At 46.3% G+C, this 24,479-nt stretch overlaps 1 protein-coding gene across 5 annotated transcripts in view; it reads right to left on the reverse strand.

The window, feature by feature from the left end:
• The window catches only part of FNDC1 (fibronectin type III domain containing 1), a 98,779-nt gene that overhangs the window by 70,313 nt on the left and 3,987 nt on the right, over positions 1–24,479 (reverse strand). For 2 of the 5 annotated variants that reach the window (XR_004352530.1, XM_032651185.1), the window contains exon 2: positions 890–1,084. The exons of 2 other annotated variants lie outside the window; for them this stretch is intronic. Coding sequence is in view for 2 of the 3 variants with exons in the window: in XM_032651185.1 (XP_032507076.1) it covers positions 890–1,084 (195 nt within the window). In the remaining variant the exon portion in view is untranslated. Of the gene's footprint in view, positions 1–889; positions 1,085–13,483; positions 14,036–17,454; positions 17,465–20,096; positions 20,114–24,479 lie in introns of those variants that run through there. One more of the 5 variants, XM_032651188.1, reaches the window with a different exon arrangement.

Here is a 24,479-nt window from a genome sequence, read left to right on the forward strand (position 1 = left end):
ATCTGTCCCTCTTTGTCTGCCCTCCGTGCACTTTCTGCTCTGCTACCGAGAAAGCTTAATATCACAGTGCAGGAGTTAGAGAAGGAGTAAGTGTACTAGATGGTGACCAGGAAACTAAGAAGCCACGAGCTGGTTTTGATCCACTGAAGGAAGGCAGCAGAATGCCAACGTGGCCGGCGGGGAACCTGGTTGTCACAGGTGCTGAATTCTGTTACTTCCTATGATCCATCTTTAGGTTGGACCATGAGATGACTGTAGAATAAACAGGGTTTCAGGCCAGTGGGACCAAAAAAGCAGAAGATAGAGGATCCACTGGAGCCTAAGTTCGAAACCACCTACACCTGCCCTTATAAAAGAATATGTTGTTTAGGCAAAATGCTAAATACAAGAATATGTTTAGGCAAAATTCTAAATACCCCAAACTTCCAGAATCAACTCTAATGGCGAGAAACGTTATATCTTTGAACCACATGTGGCAAAGCATGGCACATCACACACCCCTACAGGGACATATTACTTGAGTAATCCCTAATTATAACATGGTTTATAAGTTAGAAATCTCAAGATCAGGCTACAGACTTGTCCAGTTGTCAGGTTCCTATGAGATAAAAAAGGGTCGATGTATTTTCCAAAAGCACATCCAGAAACTAAAAATTGTTCCCTACGTCAGTGTGGAGAGAGATCCAGGAATACTGGACTTCAAATGCAGGTTGGGGAAGCCCATGGGCAAGATGAAGGCTGCTGCTTAATAGCCGCTTGACCTTGGCTGTCCATCCCCAAAGAACCACTGGGTACCATTTTTGTCCCACAAATAGTCACCCTGAGAATGGAAGGAGAATGTAGGTGTACAGTTAGTTCTGACCAGTAACAAGACCAGAGTGTCACTTACCCACATCCTCAATAAGGAAGGAGTGTGTCTCCGTATTCACCTTGATGTATTTAAGACTTTTCAGTGACTTCCCATAGGCAATGTTGTAATGCTCCACGGGTCTACTGGTAGCATCTTTGGGTGGGTCCCACGTGACTTTCAGGCCCATTTTAGTGGACAGCAGTTTCACATGCCTTGGCTTCAGTGGGTGGTCAGCTATGCAAACAGCGCAACTATCAACTCACGGGAAGGGCAGATTGGGAAAACGAATTTTTTCCAATGTTCTCTGACATGGTTAGCAAAAGAGCAAATGACTCTCAATCTGTCTGATCCTGAAGACTTTAAGTACCATCATATTTGGACAGTGCGACAGCAAAACAGACACACCAAACCTACAAGATTTTGTGTATTTCAGGGAACTGTGGGTGGCAAATTTAAACCAAAAGTAAAACAAATCAAAATAAACTCTAGGCGTTCCCCAGCCTGATCATGTTGCCTTGCTAGTGCAAGATTAACGAAATAGTAATTTGACATATTCTCCAGAAGCATTCGTGTATTAAATAAATTCTTAGGATTTTACATGGTACAGCTGGACAATCTTTCAAACAACTCTGAGAAGGATAACATAGAATAACATAGAACTCTCATGGTCAGGAAGAATTTCCATTGTATCCAAAGTGAGATAACAGAATCATTCATTTCCACAAAGAAAACAAACCAAGATCAACACCTTGAAAGAGAGGTAACCCGCTGGTTTTACCTGCATGTAGCTAATTTAAATGTCTCCATATCTTGTCCCAGAAGAGGAAGGACAAATTATGAAGAAGCACATTTTTATCTCCAGTTATGAGTGTTCTTGATTTTCAAAAATAACCAAAATGAAACATAATATTTTGTCAAACAAAATATCTCAGCTCATAATGTAACCGATATTGCAATGCAACGTAACATAAACAGATGCTAATATTCACGCAACAGTCAATTCTGGGGCAAATCTGGATCTGAAACTGATTATTCAATGATGCAAGGCATTCTCGGTGGGGGGGGAAGTAATCTTAAAAATCCAGAAACATTTAAACTTAGTAACATTAAGAAAAATGAATTTAGACTCTTATAGAAGAAGAAAGGGAAAAAGGAGTGTTTCGTGATAACATATAGATTGGTTAGTATATGACTGTAACACCAATGAAGATTCTGAACAAAATAAGTATGGCTGATTCTAACATATATCACGTATTCTTCCCAAAATTACCCTGCTCCCTCAGGAGTAAAAATGATAAAAGGAGAGAACTCCTGGGACCCCCACTAAAGAAGTTCAAGGAATGAAAAAATAGAGTATGAATATAATAATTTGAGGCACTAGAGGAAGAATGTCCACTTTGGAGACAAAAACACAGTGTCAGAAGCTGAGCACGGACCAGACCCCAGAGAGCATTCCTTCCACAATGTCAGAGGTGAGAGTCCTGTAAACCCAAGATGGGAGAAAGCACAGACAAGAAGCTTAACACCATCGGGGAAATTTTGAGTTGAGGAGACAATAAAGACAGCACACTGGGGCTTCCCTGGTGGCGCAGTGGTTGAGAGTCCGCCTGCCAATGCAGGGGACACGGGTTCGTGCCCCGGTCCGGGAAGATCCCACATGCCACGGAGCAGCTGGGCTCGTGAGCCACGGCTGCTGAGCCTGCGCGTCTGGAGCCTGTGCTCCACAATGGGAGAGGCCACAACAGTGAGAGGCCCGCGTACCGCAAAAAAAAAAAAAAAAAAAAAAAAAAGACAGCACACTAGTGAGTTTCTGGATATTTAAAGTTAGCAATCATGGCGACTCTGCCATAATTTTCACTGACCCTTCCTCGCCTACGAGAAACTTTTCAGGATCTACTTTGTCTGAGGACCGGGGCTCCCTTTCCTCAGTTTCCTTTATTTCTCCCAAGGCTTCACTACAAAAACCTCCCCTCCTTCTCTGTCGTGTGTTTGACCTTTTCTAGTTGCAATCCCCATTTCCCACAATAGCAGAAATCATTCCCAGGAATCCAATATTTCACCCTGACCAAAATATCGGTGGAAACAAAGCAAGGACTCCAACACCACGAAAGGATGTTCATGGTTAGGTGATTCTCCTAAGGAAGACAACAAGTGAATGAATAAGTGAATAATGCTTTTCTTTACAGTTCAATTCCAAACCTCCCTTCAGACAGATGGTCTGAAGTGTGAGACTTGCGAAGCCCTAACACCATCACATTTTCCTCTGGGTGCGAGTGATCCAATCAGTACACGACAGCCTGGGTCTGAAGATGATTTCTGTTCATTACTGACATCTGAAAGGAGGAACGATCTATAAATATGCTCATCGTTCATTCCTGCTCTGCCTTACATCTGTCCTTGGACACAGCATGGAATGATTTCTAAGTCACATGAGGAGTGCAGTCAAATGGTTGCATCAGCCCAGCACAGGGGAACATTCAAAACCTCAAGGGGCTCCAATAAGATGAGGAAAGTAAAGAAGAACAAGAGGCAGGTCCCCCTGGGTCGCCAAAACCTAATGCACATCACTGCATTCCGCTTACCCCATCAGTTTCCAAGTGTGTCCATGCATGAGCTTGTTTGTTCTCCTCTTGCCAATGATCAAGTACCATCAGTGTGTCTCAACTCGATAACTGCCTGTGTCAGCACTGTGCACTAAGAAAAAGGCCATGTGGTGCCAAGCAACTCTAAAGTACAAAAATGGGAGAGGGACATGGACAGGAAGAGAGGGCTTGTTGAGTGCCTACCACCTGCCACCCTCTGCCCTGAAACTTACACTGCAATAGGTGCTCTTAACACACACAGCCTGAGAGGTGTTACTTACTCCCTCCATGTGGCAGATGAAGAAAGCAAGGCCTGGAACAGAGAGGTTAGGAGAACTGCCCAGAGTCACACAGCTGTGTGGAACAGGGGTGGAACCGAATGCAAATCCTGCTGTGTCCACAGCTCACAGACCCTCAGACTCTGTCCCTGCTCATAAATGACCAATGACCACACTCATGGAAAATTAATTTAGGAAGCCACTAGTATCCTAAAACCAACTGTGAGGCCTCCAGCTGCGTTCATCATTTGCTCCACCATCTATCCCACCTTCCCAGCCGTTTTCCCCTCTGGGGGGTACCCTGCATTCACCTACAGTCACCTTGCCTCCTGCTACCTGTACTACCTGTACTCATCCTCTCCTCTCTCTGGAAGGCATAGAGTAAATGAACAATACTTGTATTCTTATAACAAAATCTTAGGCCAAAGGAACAACTTTCTAATGGTGACATTTTAGGCCTTGGACAGTTACCTAATAAAGGTCGTCTTTGAACACGAAGACCTTTGGGGACCCTGAAATCATCCCTTAGAGGCAGCCCTAGGGTCAATCTGCTTGTAAAATCAGTCCTGAATTTAAGATCCTCCAAAGGCTTTAGACCAATGTACCATAACCCGTCCCCCCACCCAACTCCCCAACACACACACAAATTGGGCCAAGTAAACGAAATACTACAGTGACTTAATTAAGCGACATTTTCATTCCCTGGATTCTCATCAACTCTGATATTTAAAATTGGTATCATTGTCGATGCTGCCTAGTCAACATCACCCATGCCTCAGAAAGGCTCGGCCGAAAAGAAGAATAGGAGGGGGCTAAATGAAAGGAAATCTGTGGTCATTCCAGGCCTACCCCTCCCCCCCCCAAGTGCCCGCGCTCTGAGAGTATTCATCAAATCAGCCTCTATCTAAGGAAGAAGCAGGTACAGATCAATGTGCGTGAACTTGGATTACTTGACAGAAGACTTATTCTTGGGGCTAGAAACACGGCAGTTCGTTCTATTCGTGGTCATCATTCTGTAGGTCTCGTGACTTCATTCCTTAAATGTGAAGTAGAGACATAAGGAGTGTGAAATTGGTTTCAGGGTCTGCAGACTGCGTTCTGGGTTCCAGATCAGCATTCCGGTAGCGTAAAGTGGATACGTGACATACACTGGCTCCTTCTTTATTTTTAAGTGTTCTTAGAAACTTAGAACAGACCCTCCTGTCTGCTAGATAAATGAAGCACAGAACCCTCTTGTAATACTTTTCAGTATTCTCATCTGATGAAGATGATACAGGGGTATATTCTTTAAAGCCATGTATGCCACGAACAGCTTCTCCAAAGAGAAGAAGGACAAACCCAAAGTCAATAGAACAGGAATCACATGACCCAGTACAGGGGGTGCTGGGAGGGCACCTCACAGAGTGTGTGTGACAGGTTAGGGCTGTGACAAGCTGTTTTTTCATCTCCACAGAAGGCAAAAGGAGGACATGAGCTCAAGCTGCACCCTAAGGGATTTCAGAGGAAACAAAAAGAATTTCCTGTCCGTGTCCTTCCCCATCACCCCCCATTCGAGGCTGTCTTTGATGGAGATAGACGGTAAGGTGCTCGAGACAGTAGGTGGTAAAGACAGCTCGAGGCTGTCTTTGAAGGAGATAGACGGTAAGGTGCAGAGTCCGCTATGACTCGAGCAATTTCATACCATGACAGAGTCATCCTACAGTTCATATCAGTAAACCTCATCCAGATTCAAGAATGTTTTACCAGGTACTGAGCGGCAAAATGGTATTTTGATGATATATCAGACACCTGGTAATTGCCAAGCTAGACATCTCCATGCCATGGCTCCCATGAGACCTCTCTTGGTCCGTTTGAGAATAAAAAGTAGGGACAGTCAGCACCCAGAGTTCTTACTTTGGTCTAAGCTCCAAACTCCAGGTCTCGTTCAAGAGGGCCCTAGCAGGTCAATTTGGTTGAAGGGTCCAAGTATGGATCCACATCTGTTCAATGATGGATTTCAAGATTCCAAGGGCTCTGCAATGTCGGTCCTCAGAGAGTCCGCAGAGTGGCCTCAAGGGATTCTCCAGGGCTGACGAAAGCCCTCGGGAAGGCTGGGTCCAGAGCTAGGTCCCACGGCCGGCCTGGTCTGCCCAACAGAGTGGACAGGGCTCAATCCCTCACCTGCCCCTTCCCCACCTCCCCACTCTGGCACCTCTCTGGGCATCGGATACTGACCACACACTCAGTACTCAAATGGCTAATGGGTTGAAGAGAAAGACGTTAGGACGGTTTAGACTAATGAGGTCAACCGAGGGTCCCCAACCCAAACACCTCCAAGGACAGGAAGATGAAACAAATAAGCGAAGACGTATTAGGAATGTAACACTCCGACCAGAGGCACAATTTACTTTCCGGCACCTGTCGACCAAAAGGAATTCAGGATCCAGATTGTCCAATATTCTGGGGAGTTTTTTCTAAGAAGCTAGAAATCCTGATTTTTGTGTAAAGTCTCCCAATTTTATACTAATTCACTTAAGTTTTAAGAAACACACACACACACACACACACCTCAGCTGGCCAGACTCAGTCCACTGGCAGCCGGCTGGTGACCTCTACCTTAACTCCAGAAGAAACCATTTAGTTGCTGATCCTGACAACTTCCCAATGTCCTGTGTGAATGCTGAGACTCCCGTGGGAGTCTGGGTCCATCAGTAAGAGCGCCAGGTCAAGGTGCATATGCTAAAGTCTGGAGAAGAACCAGCACTAACCCAGCCCCCGCAGGCTTGAGGTATAGATCTGTTCAAGGACGCATTTCCCACCTCCAGAATTCCCTCTCTCTCCCAAGAGACCCAAAAGCTGTGAAAAAAACTTGCTTAGGCTCCAAGGCAGTAAGGAGGACCCATCTCAGGATGAGTCTAGGGAGGGGAGTGTGAGGTGCTACCTAGGCTTCAACTACTCGTACAGTCAGTGACTTCCACATGCCCAGCTCTGCCCTAACCATCCCAGACGGAGAGTCCCTACTGCCTATTGGATAGGCCCACGTGAGTTCCAAACTGAACGTGTTGAAAATGAAACTCTTGGTTCAGACTCACCACCCATCCTTAAGGGTACACACCTACCTGCAACAGCCGGTAATAAATATGTTCCTAGAAAGGGAGCTCTGTCAAGGGCTACTTCTCAGATTAAGAGAAGGAAAGTTCAGAATCCATTCATACAATGAATCAAGGATAAAAGTGATTCAAAAAAATGACACAATCCATGGGGAAATCCTGCCCAAGACTGTGATTCAGAATAGTAACTGGATCTTTCTGGATCCAAAGTGTTGTGTTTGTTTGTTTGTTTGTTTTGCTTTGTTCTACTTTTAAAAAACACCCTCCAGTTACTTCATTACATTCTCCAGACAGGCAAAAAGAGAAGGGAAGGGAGATGGATGGCAGACGTGAGGGAGAAGTTGTGAGATCACCATTAAGCCACCTGCATGCTTCCTCTGTACCTGCTCCATCGCAGCTTTCCAAGTTGACTGACTTTAGTCAAATCCGCTACACCAAAGCGTTGGCACACAGAGTTCAACGAATATCAGAGGAATCAATGAATACTTTGAGCTGGATTTACGGTCAACCTACCATCTAGAAACAGAACAGCAGCTGAAAAACAAGCTCAAATCCTTTCATTCCTGTGACTGCACTGGACAGAGCAACCTCTCACAGAATCATCTAGACAAGGAGGCTACCCCCCAGCTGAGGTAGGAAAATCCACCAATAAAATGTTAGTTGGTAGAACCTAATATTTTCTGAGACAATAACTGACACAGTCATTACAAGAAAAATAAGTATTTCTTCTTTGAGTTTTCTACTGCATATTTACTGAGGGAAATGACTCAAACGATAGTTTGATTTGACTTGAAAATTAAATCTGAAAAATAGATTTGTATCTCAAAACTCACGGTCATATTGTACTACACGATTTATAGATTGACGTTAAGTAGCAATGATGCACAATGATGAAAAAGGGCCTATATGTTTCTCCTGAGCTGATATATAACAAATCACATGCAATTCTATCTCACCTGACTAAATGTGTGAAGGAGCTTTTCCAGGATTTGAAGGGTAGGGGACAAAAGCGGTCCTTATGAACACTTGAGCTCAACCAATTTGAGAAAGTAGATAAAGGAGTCAGAAATCAAACTATCAGGTTTATTACTGAGGAGGCTGCCCTGGAGAAGGTGGATCTAATGTGTGACCTCCATCGTGCCTCCTGTCCCCCCTCCCGTCCCTCCTCCCGTCTCCAGTTCTGGGTAGACACAGCTGAGCCTGCAGAGCAGACCAGCTCAGGACCACTGCCTCACAGGTTGGGTGACAGCAACAGGCCTGGGCCTCCACCCAGCGCTCCCCATGGGTAAGCAGGATTGAAGCCAAATGCAGCCTTCCTACAGCAAAGCAGGCTCCAAGAGGACACCTGTGTGCCTGTCTCTTCTAATTCGTGAATGCCACCAAGTAGAGAAAGTAGACCAATGGAGACTGGGCTCTCACCACTCACCCCTCCAATCAGCACGCCTCAAGGAGGGGAGGGAGCACAGGATGAGGACAGAGGCCAAAACAAACATGAAGAGAGGACAATGGAAGTCCCGGAGCATCCCCAGAAGCTTGTTCCCTCAGCCCACTGGGCATGACCTCAACCTGAGGTCAAGTGTGGCTGCCTCTTCAGAGCGAGGGTCAGGACCACTTGCCCCCCCTTCAGAGCCTCCCCCAGTACTAATCACTGTCCCACCATGTATCTTTCTGGGGTCGTAGGTGGGGACTGCCCGCTCCCAGGTCCCCAAAAAGCTCTGAAATGAGGAAGGCTCATTCTTTAACCAAGTCCAAAGCCAAGATGACCTCTAGCCTGAAAATCCACTTCTGGCCTTTCCTATTTCAGTCCCAAATTTTGCCCACCTCATGGTGTCCAAAATAGCCCACGGGATTTCAGCAACGAGATGAAATGACAAAATAAAGATACTCTGAAAATATAATACTAGCAACATAAAAAAGTCCCCGTTTCAATTTGTGTCTCCTGTTACAAAAGTCCCAGGGAAAAAACGTCCAAGAGTGAAGGCTTCTCAGCCTCACAGCTTAAATAAAATAGAAAGATTTGAAGTCCAAATTGCTTTATTCCCTTACTTCTTATTCTGTTTTGCCTCAGCCAGAAGAGATTCATTCAAATGCCCGGAGGGGGTCAGGGTTCTCTCAGAACTGCAACCTCTGCCATCTTTCACTGGAACTGGTGTCGATTCTTCAGGATTGCCTGGACTAAAATTAATTGAATCCAAAGTCTCTCAGCTCCCTACATTCCTAAAGAGTCCTAATAAGACCCTAAAATCTCTGCAAGGCAGTGAACCAAAAATGTGCTGTGTGAGGGACACATATTATTTTTCTCTACCCAGTGAAGCCTCCCCCAGTTCTCTGGTAACAGACCTCTGGTCCTGTGACCCAGCCAACCCCAAAAACTTCACAGGAATTGTTCTCACTGGAGCTGGACGCTGAACACTGCTTTTGCTCTCGGTTGGCATTGTGGGTGACCAGTTCTTGCTGTCACACGGCCAAGAGACCAGAGACGGAGAGAAAGAGTCTGGGCACCCCTAAGACCAGCTCAACCCCTGCCCTTCCCAATGTATGGTTCCACAAGCCATGAATTCTGGAATTTAAATTAGTTCGAGTTGGGTTTTCGCCACTTGCAGTCAGAACCTAAATGGATTAAGAGCCTATTAATCAAAGTCTTCTATGGAAGTCAAAAATAACTTTTTTGAAGCTACCCCAGCAGCCAGTACATTTGGTCACAAAAGTCTGCCAGTGCAGACACACCCAAAGAAATTAAGGCAAATACCAGCCAGGGATGGCTGCCATTCTTAGCTGAGGGCGCCTCGTAGCCCACCCAGTCTGGCAGTGGAGGCCGAGAAGCAGGAGAGGACAACCTTGGTTAAGGAGAAAACCCCCAAAGGAATGTTAAAAGCCTTGGAAATAAACTGGCCCCCTAAAACCCCAAAATGCTAAAATTATTTCTTAAGTATACCAAGGATTGCTCTTTAATGCAAAAAAAAACCCTTCAGGTTTGTGTAAGTCTCTCTACTGCTTTTTTGTCTGAAACTCAAGTTTGACTTTCCACTGAAAACCGCCAAATACTTCCCAGACTCTGAAATGAAGAAAACACAGATCTCAGTGTAACCACAAATGTTTGACCAAAAATCCAATCGATACGCCAAAAAACGTTAGGACGTACTGAAATTGCAGTGTAGCTTGGGGGAGGAAGCAATGTGATCTACAAATCTGACTATGATTCCCAGGAAAGCTGGAAAAATTCAACAATTATCCATAAGATACCAGACAGCACAGGGCTATCCAGAAATGCAGAAACAACCAGATGGTTGGCAGCATGTGCGCAAAACACTGAAATGGCTGTTTTTTAAATAATTTTTCAAATGGATGTTGGAATTCTATTTGCCAAATAGTTATGACCCTTCCCTTCCAAAAAAAGGGGGAGGGGGGAAGTACATGGTGTTTTGCAACTGTGCGAAGTAAAACTGACACTAGTAAAATTTACAGGTGGCTGATTGAGTTTTCCACCTGAAAATCTGGGGTTGGGTAGACAGAGTCAGAGTATGAAAATAATGGCCTGGCTCCTCTTCTGACATTTCACACTAGGCATGGTTCCATCAAAGTGTTCCCCGCGGTCGGCACGGCTCTTTAGGTATAACTGAATAAAAAATGAATCCAAACTCTAGATCTTTGGGGTCTTTAAACGTAAAAAACACTCCAGGGAGCTGAAAGAGCTTTGCAGACAGAGCCTCTGAGCCCACCATGGGGATCCACACAATACCGGCCTCACGCAGAGAGAAACACCAAGGCAAGCAGATGCTCCGGGTCCCTCGGGAGGTCAAGGGTAGCCAGGGCTCTCTGGACTTTACCCCTGGTTCACATCCCTCAAAACCCAGTCAATTTCTCCAGGTTAATAGTGACTTACTGGATTCTACATTCTACCCCATGCCCCCAAATATGGCAAATATGTCCTGTCGTATCTACCTGGTAAGGGTGTTATGTGAGTAGAGAAGCTAGAAGATTCCAAACGGCCCGGGCAGCTCTTGTGTGTGGCTGGAGCATCAGTCCCGGTTTCCTAATGGCCAGCCGGGCCCTGGGTGCAACTGCACCCCTGCTCACCACGCCAGCAGCCTCTGCTAAACCTGAATTCCCCGCAAGGTCCCTCGCCCCTCAGGCATTTTCCAGTATTTTGATAACAACAAAGCATCTTTCTATTCAGAGGAAAAGGCCAAATTCATATGCGCACAGGCCACTGTGCTTATAAGGGTGCTGGATGGTCACTGAATACAACTGTGAATCACATTTTTTCTCCACTAGCTCAAAGAAGCCAAATGGTGAAGCCATCCAAATCTCAAAATTCAAGCCACTGGCTAGTCTTTAAGTAGAGTTTGTCTGAGTCCACTTCCATCCTCTCTCGCTGGCAGCACCACTGCACCCGCATCCAGCTGTGTGCAAGCCTCCTCCACCCTGCGCAGGCTTCAGGCAGCCTCGTGTCATGGGCTGAGCCGATCCCCACACTTGGCTTCGGGAAACTACTCCCCTTGGGGGCTGCACACCAGCTGGTCACGCCTGAGGCCGCCAGGCACTCCTGTGGGCACACGGGGACTTCCCAAGGGAAGAGCCCAATGCCACATGGGCAGCGTTTTCTCCTTTGTCCCCTTCTCCACAGGAGATGGCCCCCAACTTCCCAGCCAAGGCCACTTGCACCCTCAACACAGCCACAGTCCCTTGATGCTGGTAAACAACGCTGTCATTCCAACACTCTCACATCACCTCAAGGGTTAACAGCTCCCGATGGACAAAGTTTGCTTAGAATGTTCTAGATTCTAGGTTGTTTGTTTGTATTTGGGGGGATACTGGGGTGAAGAGTGGAAGCCAGAATACTTGCTAATATAGTTTAACCTCATTTTATTCCCCTTCATTATCTTCTCTCTTTCTTCTCTCCTGACCCCCAGCACCTTGGGAAAGATCTACAAAGCAGAAAAACACAAAAACTGACCCAAAAATGAAGCAGCAAAGAATTCTGTTTAAAAACAAGCAGCAAGCCGCAAAGCCAAAGTCAAATTCTCAAGCCCAAAAGATACTCTTAAAATGAATCTGCTTTTACCCTCAGGATGTTTTCTGAGACGTCTTAAGTTGAATTTTTATTAGTCCCACTCAAGCCAAGTTTCCCAACTAATTAAGAACAGTTTAGCAGTTTGCATTGAATTCAGAAACTGCTGTATAGACACTGTGGGTGGGGTGTCCAAGAGCCATGCCCAGCTTCTTCTTCCTCCCTTGCCTTCTTCTGTAGTAGAGGCTGAGATACTGAATATTCATAACACTTCAGCTTCCCCTATAGCTAAGGGTAGTCATGTGGTCAATTCTAGCCAATGACATATAAGAAAGTTACTGCTGCCACCTCCAGGAAGGCATTATCAAAGGGTCAGGATCTGCTGTCCTATGCTTTTGCCTTTTGTATCACCCTCCATTTCCCCCTCCCCGGGATGTCAATGTGATACCTGGAGCTGCAGCAGCCATCTTGGAACATCAATCAAGTAACAAGTCTGAGGACGATGACCTGGCCTGGGGTGGCAGAGTGGAAATACAAAAAGATCCTGGGTCCCTGAGAACCTCTCTGCTCCCGAGTTTACTGGTGAGTGAGATAGACAATTCCCTAACCTGTTGAGCCACTGCTCGCCAGATATTGTGCTATCAGCAGCCCAATCCATTGCTACCTGATATCATCATTTCTGGATCCATAAAAACAAATCCCTTTTTCTCTTGATTTCTAAACGAGAACTGCTTTAATTTCATTCTGTTTGTTGTTTCTAAGGGATCCACTCCAGGAGTTTAATTTCTTTTTTGATTTTACACATTTACGTGTCTTTTTTTTTTTCACACACACTGAGGAATTTAATTTTGACAGTGTCAATGATTTATTTGTCAGTATGCCATGACCTTGAGTAAGCAGTCCTACCCAGATCATGATGCGGCCAGAAAGGGTGAACGTAACCAGCAGAGCTGGCAGAATTTGAACATTAGGAGTTAAGGTTTTAAAGCCCTTGTGGCCATTTTATTCAGGAACCAATGGAACCAAAAGCTACTATTCCAAAGACAAAAACAAGAATTCTTCCCCATCTAAACCACCAGCTTCCCAGAATGGTTTAGGGAAATGGAACTGGAGGAATTCCACAGACATATTTATCTATGACAATAAGAAAACAAGGGACCCTAAAAAGAAAATGCCTAGATGTGAGAAGGGATATAGGACTCCTCCCTGCTGCTGAATGGCATCGGAGACCCTACAAGAAACCAGTACTTTCCAGGCTTTTGTGGGATCTTTTGCACATTCTTCAAATTCAATTCGCAGCTGAGAAATAGCTGGTGCAGCTTAAACTCAGCCTACTACAAACTGCTTGACATGCCAGCCAAAAAAAAACTCCCTGCAAATTCATTCCTTGTCCCAGAATGTGAAAGTCATTGTCTAACTATGTTAAACACTTGGGCATCACTGTCGCTATAATCACCGCTCATCTTACTCAGAAAGCTCCCTGAAAAATACCCTTAGAAGAGAGGCCAAGCAAATGTTGTTGACAGGAAGGTATGAAACAGAGAAAATGAGGCAGACATGACCAGAAGCCAACCCCACATGGACCCAGTGACAACCCAGATTGCTAAGGATAATCACTTTCTGAAACACGTTTTCATATTTAAAATGCTTTACTATTTCAGATAATCACTTACTGGTTACGAATGGGCAGAGGCAAACCATCTACCGATGAAGATGAAAAAATGCACAACACACCCAGCGAGCAAAACGTTTTAAGTTTTGCAATGGGACCATTTGTGAAAAGGAAAAAATAGAGAAGTAAAAGAGAAGGAAGGAAATGAACATTTGCTGTGTAGCTACTCAGTGCCAGCCACTTCATTTACTTCTGCGGCAGATAATCTACTGAGCACCTACTACGTGTCAGATTCTGGTCTACGCACTGGGCATCCGGAGGTGGTTAAAAAGAGTTCACATGACCACAACCACTAGCTCTTGAATCTCCGTAACAACCCAGTGAACTGTGCTTTGGTATCCTCGTTTTTATTCAATATTTTGTTTTTATTAAAGCATAGTTGATTTACAATGTTGTGTTCATTTCTGCCGTACAGCAAAGTGACTCAGTTATACAGGTGTATACATTCCTTTTTTATATATTCCTTTCCATTATGGTTTAACATAGGATATTGAACATGGTTCTCTCTGCTCTACAGTAGGACCTTGTTGTTTATCCATTCTATATGTAAAAGCTTACATGTGCTGACCCAAACAGTATCCTCATTTGTATAAATGAGGAAACTGAGCCTCGGAGAGCTGAGTGACTCGCCAGGGGCGCACAGCTAGTAAGTGATCGTGGTCACTTACTAGACGCAGGCCTGTCTGAAATCATAGACCATATGCTCTTCCTCCTATACCTGGTTGCCTCTCAGCTGTCATTATAACTACAAGGAGTAAATGTAGGCCTGCAGAGAAATCAGAACCAAAGGTATGAAACTGAAAGTCATTAGTGGAAGCTGAATTCACCGGGACACATGAGCTCACTGCACTGAATGAGCTCTTGTAAGTGTCAGGAAGATGTCATGCTGTCAAATTCTCCTCGCTCCTTCACTTACGCTGCTTCCAGCAACAGCTGAATCGTTCTCCTCGTGGAAGTACCTCTCCTGTCCTCCCTGAGCCACAGTCTCCCGCCTTCCAGGACACCGTACTCCCTGGTTTCCCTTTCCCATCACTTGTCTCCTTCAGCAGCTCCTCCCTCTCTGCCAGAACTCAGAACGTTCCAGTGCTTCCAAGTCCCACTCTGGACGCCCCTCTTCTCTGCGTACCCCTCCTGGGCCTTCACTAAGTTAGCATGTCCAGTCCCAGGACTGCAAACACCATCCATGTGCTGATGGCTCCCGAATTCATAACTCTAGCTCTGGCTTTTCCTCTGAGCACCAGCGCATCCAACTGTCTACTTAGCATCTCCAGTGAAACCCAAAGAACACTGGTGTCTAAAGGATGACTGGGACCAAAAAGTTTTCAATCTGAAACATTAGTGATAAAGGGGAGAATCGGCATTCAAATTGCATCCTGGAAGACAGGAGTGGAGAGGTTTTCAGGAAGAAGGGAATGCCCGTCAGTGTCAAGTCAAGTAAAGGCTCAGAAGAGCTCATTTTTTCTCCCCTTGTTATTAGGACGTGTCCACTCCCATTCAAAGCCCCCCAACCAAGCAAACATGCCACTGATGTTTCACTCTGCAAATATCAAACTTAATTCGTTCCTTTTCTATAGCTACCCTCCAAGGATTTTTGTGAGAATAAAATGTGAAAGAAAATCATATATATACAATGGAATATTAGCCATAAAAAGAAACAAAATTGAGCTATTTGTGATGAGGTGGATAGACCTAGAGTCTGTCACACAGAGTGAAGTAAGTCAGAAAGAGAAAGACAAATACCGTATGCTAACACATATATGTGGAATTTAAGGGGGAAAATGGCATGAAGAACCTAGGGGTAAGACGGGAATAAAGACACAGACCTACTAGAGAATGGACTTGAGGATATGGGGAGGGGGAAGGGTGAGCTGTGACAATGCGAGAGAGTGGCATGGACATATATACACTACCAAACGTAAGGTAGATAGCTAGTGGGAAGCAGCCGCATGGCACAGGGAGATCAGCTCGGTGCTTTGTGACCACCGAGAGGGGTGGGATAGGGAGGGTGGGAGGGAGGGAGACGCAAGAGGGAAGAGATATGGGGACATATGTATATGTATAACTGATTCACTTTGTTATAAAGCAGAAACCAACACACCATTGTAAAGCAATTATACCCCAATAAAGATGTAAAAAAAAAATCATAAAGCACTCAATAAATGTGAGATACAACAGTAAGCAGAAGAGCCACAGAAGGACCAATGTCTCCAATTACAACCCAACAGAAAACGACCCAGCAGGATTCCCAGTACCTGGGCTCTTGGCCAGCGCCCCCTCCTCACACAGCAGGAGTGGGCTTTGGGTTCTCGTTTCCCTCAATCTCAGGAAATACGCTTACATAATATACTTATTAGAATTTTTAAATCTTGAGAGTTGAAAGTCGGGTAACCTGATCCAATCTCCCCTCTTCAATCTGCCTATCAACTGCGTGTCTAAAATGGTCTTCACTGCTTTCCATGACTAGATGGTTCTACCCAAATTCCAATAGGTTTCCCCGACCTTCAAGGGTAAACATCTATGAATGTGTTACTCAGTTGGGTGATGCAGGGTTATTAGGCAAGGCGCTGCCCAGGGATACAAGTGAGGTAATCGCAGATATACAAGAAAGGCAAGTGAAGCACTTGAGTCTCCTGAGTGAAGCACTACATTGGCATCCAAACGGAAGAGCGAGGGCATCGACATTAAACATCATCTGAGTGCTGCTAACAATAAACGTTATCAGGGCTCAGACCGTCCTCTTCAGGCTAGGATGATCAGAGAACAAAGTATGGCATCAGTGGAACTCAAGGAGAGCCTTTGCTAGAGCTTTCTCCCATGGCCACTGCTTTCCACAACTTGCATTCTAATAGGACATTTAATCTCTTAAGACTCTAACCCAGCCTACCCTTTAACCCTCACAATGTTCCTGAATTGCTCCCTGCAAGGAAAGCTCATTACAACTTCAGGGCATCATCAGACCCTATGGAACTCGGCCCAGACAGCCCTCATGTTCTACAAGAGACACAGCCTACTCAGACAGTAGCGGGTGCCTCATCTCCCAGGCCTCTCTCTCCCTGGGTGTTACAGTCAAAATGTCACCATAACCGTAAAATAAGATCAGCCCAGGTCTCAGAAAAGTCAAGGAGCTTGGTGTTCTCTGCCCCTCTTTTCTCTTCCCTTTGACTATGGTCTGCTTGGATATCTGTAGGTATGTATGTGGATTCTGAGAGTTATTCAACGTAAGAAGATGCTTCAATCCTCCCAGTCTATCAGAAAATAATAGAAAGAAATCGTTGGGTAGGGTAGAAAATAGTATTATAAACAGCAGGGCCAGGGAGGCATTACAGCAGAAAGAGAACGTGGTGGCTTTCCGTAACACAAAGAATGTCAGGGAGTCAGACGCTCTGGGAGAGCAAGGCTGCCACATCACACCACCTAGAAGACTCCACGAGAGAATACAACCTCGATGAAAGAAAGACGGCAACACATCCCGACTTTTACTAAAAAGGAAAGAAACGTAGATTGTGTCAACTTCAAAGCGCACCCGCCAGGCCAAGTCCTCGGACAAATCTGGTGATTTTCTTGCTGATCTTACGATTCTATGTGTTATCAGTGTAAAAACATTCAGAACTTAACACTCTATCTGGCAGGCGGAAGTTGATTAGAAAGTACTAGATGATCCTGTATTGCTACACTGATCACATTTGATGCCATTATTTATTGCTGTATCCATCCCAACTTCTTTATTAAGTCTTTGGAGCCTGTGCCTTAGAGCCTACAGAGTTACAGAAGACCTGATTTAACTATTTAACTACTTACTTTATGAACGAAGGCTTTAGCCAGGCTGGATCTATGAATTAGGCTCACTGAATGTGCGCAGGTGTTTGGAGCTGTGGGTTGACAGTTCAGCACGCAGTGCAACACAGGGACCCATGTCTGCCTGCTTCTCAACTACGGCCCAGGGCTGGAAGTTGTGTGAATTCTTTTACCTACTGAAAAGGAACTGTGTTGGTATGAAGGCATACCATATCTTGTGGGTTGAATTGCGTCCTCCAGAAAGATATGTTGAGCCCTAATGCCCAGTCCCTGTGAACGGGATTTAGAAACAGGGTTTTTGCAGATGTAATCAAATTAGGACGAGATCATGCTTGACTAGGGTTGGCCTTAATCCAGTATGACCAATATCCTTATAAGATGACACACAGGGAGAATGCCACGTGACAACGGAGACAGAGATTGGAGTGACACATCTACAAACCAAGAAGCACCAATGATTCTGGAAACCACCAAAAGCTAAGAAAGGAAGGATTCTTCCCTAGAGCCTTCAGAAAGAGTATGACCTTGCCCTGCAGATTTCAGATTTCTAGCCTCCAGAGCTACGAGAGAATAAATTTCTGTTGTTTAAAGGGCCACCCAGTTTGTGGCCCTTTGTTTGGGCAGCCCTAGGAAACAAGAATACCATGTAAGTAAAATTCTTCACTCCCGCTGCAGACGGGACTTCCAACACAAGCCAACCCTCCTCAAAATTCGTGTGCTGGGCTTCCCTTGGTGGCGCAGTGGTTGAGAGTCCGCCTGCCGATGCAGGGGACACGGGTTCGTGGCCCGGTCCGGGAAGATCCCACGTGCCGCGGAGCGGCTGGGCCCGTGAGCCATGGCCGCTGAGCCTGCGTGTCCGGAGCCTGTGCTCCGCCACGGGAGAGGCCACAACAGTGAGAGGCCCGCATACCGCAAAAAAAAAAATTCGTGTGCTGACTCCACAGGTTAGAGTGAGAGGCATGCAGGGGCCTGCCCCACACCCACAAACCACACATATCCTGCTGGCCTCAGGTCAACATACATAAAGAGATTGAATGTATATCATATGTAATTAATACCAAAGAAGGCATATCCGATCATTCAGTGAATATTTACTAAGTACCAACTATTTTCAGGCAGCGTTCTAGGCAATGGGGAGAATTCAGTGAACAAAACTGACAAAATGGAGCTTCTGTTCCAGAGGAGAAAGACAGGCAATTACCACCACACTCGTGAAATACGCACTCTCTCAGGTAGTGATAGAGGTTGAGGAGAAAAATAAAACTGGGACAAGAAGTGCTGTGGGGTACCGGTAAGATTATACCGTTAAATGGTGGGGAGCGGTCAGGTGAGGCCTCACAAGATGATACCACATAAAGAACCTGAAGGCGGTGAGGGATATCCCATACATGTTTATGGAAAGTTGTTCAGGCCAAGGGAACAGCAAGTGCAAAGGCACTGGGGCTGCAAGGTGCCTAGCACATTAGGGAAGCAGCAAGGAGGCCCAGGGGCTGAAGCTGATAGTGAGGGAAGGCCTGGTGGGAAGATGATCATGTGTAGCCTTGAAACTTGCTAGGACTTCGGTTTTTATCTGAGAGGTAGACGGCTCTGTGACATCATGCATCATGAGAATCACTGTGATGCTGTTTTTCGGTTTTTTGTTTGTGTTTTGCGGTACGCGGGCCTCTCACTGTTGTGGCCTCTCCCGCTGCGGAGCACAGGCTCCGGACGCGCAGGCTCAGCGGCCATGGCTCACGGGCCCAGCCACTCTGCGGCATGTGGGATCTTCCCGGGCCGGGGCACGAACCCGTGTCCCCTGCATCGACAGGCGGACTCTCAACCACTGCGCCACCAGGGAAGCCCCCGTGATGCTGTTTTAAAAACAGAGTGTAGGGGAAGAGGGCAGGAGCGGGGGACCAGTGAGAAGGTTATTGCAATAATCCAGGTAAGGTGGCTTGGACCAGGGTGGGCGTAGTACTTCCCTGCCATGCCAAATTACTCACCATAATATCTCAGTACACACAAAATACCTGCAAACTAACTGTAGTGATCTCAAGCAGAATGGGAAAAAATATATACTTTTTAGGGCTTCCCTGGTGGCACAGTGGTTGGGAGTCCGCCTGCCGATGCAGGGGACACGGGTTCGTGCCCCGGTCCGAGAAGATCCCACATGCCGCGGAGCGGCTGGGCCCATGAGCCGTGGCCGCTGAGCCTGCGCGTCCGGAGCCTGTGCTCCGCAACGGGAGAAGTGGCAACAGTGAGAGGCCCGCGTACCGAAAAAAAAAAAAAAAAAAAAAAAATATATATATATATACATACTTTTTAAAAATAGGCTTTTACCAATCTCAAAAGGTTATATATACAATTCCATTGATATGACATGACTTTTTTTTTTTTGGCCCTAGTTCCCTGACCAGGGATTGGAGCCCCCTCGCCCCCTGCAGTGGAAGCTCAGAGTCTTAACCACTGGACCACCAGGGAAGTCCCTGATATGACATTCTTGAAATGACAAAATTACAAAGATGGAGCACAGATTAGTGGTTGCCAAGGAGGAGGGGAAGAAGGGAGGTGGGCGTGGCTATAAGAGAAAAGCAGGAGGGGTCCTTCCGATGGAATGTTCTGCATCTTGACTGTGGTGCTTGCACAATCTACACGTGTGCTGAAATTACACAGAAACACACACACAAAAGCACGTGAAACTGGTGAGCTCTGAATAAAGTTGATGACTTGCACCAGTGTCAGCTCCCCGACCAGGGCAGTGCACTGCGGTCACACAAGATGTGACCTTTGGGAGAAACTGGGTGACGCAAGGGAATCTACAACTCTCTGAAAATAAAAACTTTTAAAAACTATTTAAAAAAATGACCTTTTACACACATAATGTTGTCCGAAGTCCTGACCCTTCTGCCTGGGGAAATGCTCCCGTAAAGTTGTCTTTACACTGACCTACAATAAGTACAGTAAGCCCCCCTGGTCTCCGTGTGACAGGTTCACCCACGCTCTCCACTTTCTAGGAGGAAGCATCAGTGTGACGACCACGCAGCTGGGCCATCGCTAGTCTGGAGAGCCTGAGCCTTCGCTGTAGAGGATTCTGTTTTATAAAGCACTATGAGGATGCGGTGGTGCTGCCCTCGTGAGATTGTGCCGGCAGCTTTCCCCTCTGTCGACCCAAAGTACCCATCGGTGTCAACAGGTCTGGTTCTTCAGATCCCAGCCAGCAGGGCCCGCCTGGCCGGGGCCGCCCTCACCTGGCCTGGCCTGGCTCGGGTTGTTCCTCTGAGCTCCCAGGAGGCCACACGTGACCAAGCAGGTCTCCCGCCTCGTTGGCCCTGCCCCGCGCTGGGTGGTCCAGCCGCGGGTGACTGTCAGTGGGACTGCGTCTGCAGACAAACGCGGTGTCGTCTCAAATTAGGAGCCGTGGCTGCATACCTGCTCGGACTGTTTACTACGATGCTAAGTGGTTCCAGCCACAGCACTAGGGTGCAGGGACCCACCATCCACCCTTCTCACAACAGCAACACAGGTGCATCCCCGATCCGTGTCTGCTGGCTTTGGCCAACCATCTGCCTGCGACGAAACGATACAGCTGTCCTGGACCTTCCAGTCCTAACGCGCACCACACTGCCTGTACCCTCCCCTGCCGTCCCCATGCCCGTGCCGTCACAGACGGACTGCGTGTACTGGACTTGGCATTCCTGTGCTTGCTGAATGAATGAATGGACACCTTCCAACGGAGACTCCCACAAGGTGAGAGCTGGAAGGGGCCCTTCTCCAGATCTCCAGTCCAATCCCCTAATTTCGCAGATGAGAAAACTGAGGCCTGAAGAGTCACGACCTGCCTAAGGTCACAGTGCAAATGAGCGGCCGGGTCAGGGCTACTGGAGTGAATGAAGAGCTGTGACACCAGACAATAATTCCTAAAAGACAAATCCCAGCATTTCGATGACACATCTCTTCTGAGAAGTCTGAAACCCTTCACGCTCGTAGTACTACAGTCTCACCAGGTGCGGGCCTGTCGACCCCACAGATGAGCTGCCCCTGCTTCTCAGCGCTGGTCCTTGATTTAACCCTCCGCTGTAATCAAACTTGAATTCTGGGAGCCTTCTGGTGAAAATCCAAGGCCAGCGGCTCAGGGTTACGAATTCCATCATACAGGTCAAACATTCACAGAGGAGCCCTGTGTTAAAGGTTGAAGGGCTCATGTAACAAACTAGACACAGAGCACTGGCCACCAGGGCCCACTAAGTAAAGGGCACTTCCCACAATAAGGATCTTGCTTATATCCAAATGCCAAATCAATTTCGCAACAGGGAATAGGGTTCACTAAAACCCCATCTGAAGTTAAGCCCTACCAGAGTTTAACATGCTTCCGTGTACGACAGAATCATTTCTCAACAGCAATGTGACCAAAGCACAGATTTGGAAGGGCATCCAGAGCAAATCAGAAACGGTTGTACCGGCCTAACGAAGAGACCAACATAGGAAACGTCCAAGCCAGCGGGAGCCGGGGAGTCTGCAGGAAGAACACGGGGTCTCAATCCAGGAGACTGGAGTCCAAATCCCAGGACCACCACTCAACTAGATGTCCGACTCTGGGACAGTCCCCTCGGGGTAAGATGAGGATGTTACCAACTTCACAAGGCTGCAGTGAAAATGAAATGAAATGACATACAGGGAAATGGTAAACTGTGGCACTTTTAACTGCCAGTTCATATTACAAAGAAAGTCAATGCACAACCTAAGAACTCCTCATAAAGATGAACACAGGATTAACTAGACTGTACTTTAAGGATTATGATGATGTTATCATTTTATCATGGCCTCCACACATAGGAGGCCACGGCAGAAGAATTAGCAGCTCTCCAGTTATTTCGGTGCACTTCTAAACCTGTCTTAGGATTTGCATTACTCTCTCTGGTTACAAAGAGAATCCAGTGAGCATGGAGGGGAGATACTGAGAGAGACGGTTTCACCCAAACTCACTCAAAACTGACTTCCAGTGCCCAGGAGGCAGGTACCTCCCCTCAGGGTCCCTTGTGCTCACCCATCCTCCAGCTGCGGCAGCTTTGACCAGAACCTGCAGATATAACAGGGGTACCCCAGCACCTGACCCCAGCTTTAGGTTTAGGCTTCAAATTCTTTCTCACCAATGGGCAACTAAAAATTGCTAACTTGCGGGCAGGTCCACCCTCAGTGAGTGATTTCCAGCTTAATATTTGAAGGAAATATTTATTTCCTTAATATTTGAAGGAAACTCCAATGAGTAGCAAAATTGAAAAAAAAAAAAAAAAAAAAAGGGCAAACACTAAGGGAAAACCAAAGCAGGTAACTGAACATGTGTCCTAAGTTTCTTGTCTCTGTAAAGCCCCGGCGACGGGGGCTGGCAACGCGGCGGGAAGGCCCCGAGCGCCCTCTAAGGGCTGTGGACCGCAAGTGCTACCGCCTGCCGGGCCAGGAGCCGAAAAAGGAACTGGGAAAAAATTGTGTTTTCCGCATCTTCCACGTGGCATCACCTAATACTCAGGGGCACAAAAATTCCTTATTCACAATTTCTAAATTTTAATCATCTGATCCATACTGGAGAATTTTCCTTGATAAGATGATATTAATAACACAATTCCCCCAAATTAAATTAAATTCATCTTCTTTGTAACCAAGACAAGGATAATGTCTTAGGAAAAAAGGATGTTCGCCATGTGTTTAACCAATATCTCCCTGATTCCAAATGCTCTAAAATATGTCTACTAAAATAATGCAACAGGGACTACCCTGGCGGCACAGTGGTTAAGACTCTGCGCTCCCAATGCAGGGGGCCCGGTTTCCATCCCTGGTCAGGGAACTAGATCCCAAATGCATGCCGCAACTAAGAGTTCGCATGCTGCAACTAAGGAGGCCACCTGACACATCTAAGACCCAGTGCAACCAAATAAATATTTTTAAAAATTATTTAAAATAATGAAATAATATCCATTCTCTGCCCTCAGCTACCCAGTTCTCCCCAAAGGCAGCCAAGGTCTCAATGTCAGATGTATCCTAACATAAATATTCTATGGTTAAACATGTGAATACACATACATATATATTCTTTTCTCTCCTTTATCTTTATACATTTAAATACTCACATCCATATTTTCTTACTGAAATAAAAGCTTCTGAATAGAAGTTTTATTAGCACTCAAGAAATTCTTAAATTCCATAGGGACCAATGAAAAGAGCTCTGCTCCTTAATCAGCAAATCATGATGGGGCCATTCCTGAAATGCTTGCATCTAGGCTCCCTTTACCCACACCCTCACCCCTTGCAGTAGCAAAATAATGGTCCCCAAAGATGTGCATGTCGTAACCCCAGAACCTGTGAATGTGTGATCTCACACAGCAAAATAGACTTTGCACGTGTGATTCAGTTAACAATCTGGAGATGGGAGGTTGTCCGATGTAATCACAAGGGTCCTTCTAAGTGAAAGAGGGAAAAGGAAGGTCAGAGTCAGAGAAGGCGATGCACGGATGGAAGTGCAGTGATGCCATTGCTGGAGAGGTCACCAGCTGAGGATCGTGGGCACCTCTGGAAGCTGAAAAAGTCAAGAACCGGATTCTCCCTAGAGCCCCAGGAGGAACAAAACCTTTGATGTTAGGCCAGTGAGACCCACTGCAGACTTCTAACCTCCAGAACTATAAGATAATAAATTTGTGTTATTTTAAGCCACTAAGTTTGTGCTAATTTGTTATAACAGCAACAGGAAACGGATACACCCCTCCACCCCTCGCCCCCAACAGGGCCGGTTTTCAGGCCTTTGTGTCTTAAATAGCTATGAATGGTCTTGGCAAGATGATGATCTGGAACTGACCAGTGATAACTTTCCGAGGACATAAATTATCACTCTGCAATTCTATTACAACCTCTAATTCCTACTAACGAATTGTGTGCTCAGTTGACAAATAGAACAGCTCTTTTATCTGGGGGAGGAGGGGCTCCAATGTACAAGGTAAAAGGAAAGGGCGTATTCACCCCCTCCTCTCAAAGAGGACAGAAGTAGGAGGGGAACCCTGCAGAGCTGCCTGTAGGTTGGGCCACAGGAGAATCTGTGAGGGCTTCTAGAGGTGGAAGGAATATTTCCATTTGCTTGGTCCAGTGGGGACTGACTAACTGGCCCGAAGCCACGCAGCAGGTGAATGGCAGTGCTGAGACTCAAACCCAGGCGCCTTGATGTTGAACCTATATCCTTG

The sequence above is a fragment of the Phocoena sinus genome, chromosome 12 (assembly GCF_008692025.1).
Source record: "Phocoena sinus isolate mPhoSin1 chromosome 12, mPhoSin1.pri, whole genome shotgun sequence".
NCBI lineage: Eukaryota > Metazoa > Chordata > Mammalia > Artiodactyla > Phocoenidae > Phocoena > Phocoena sinus.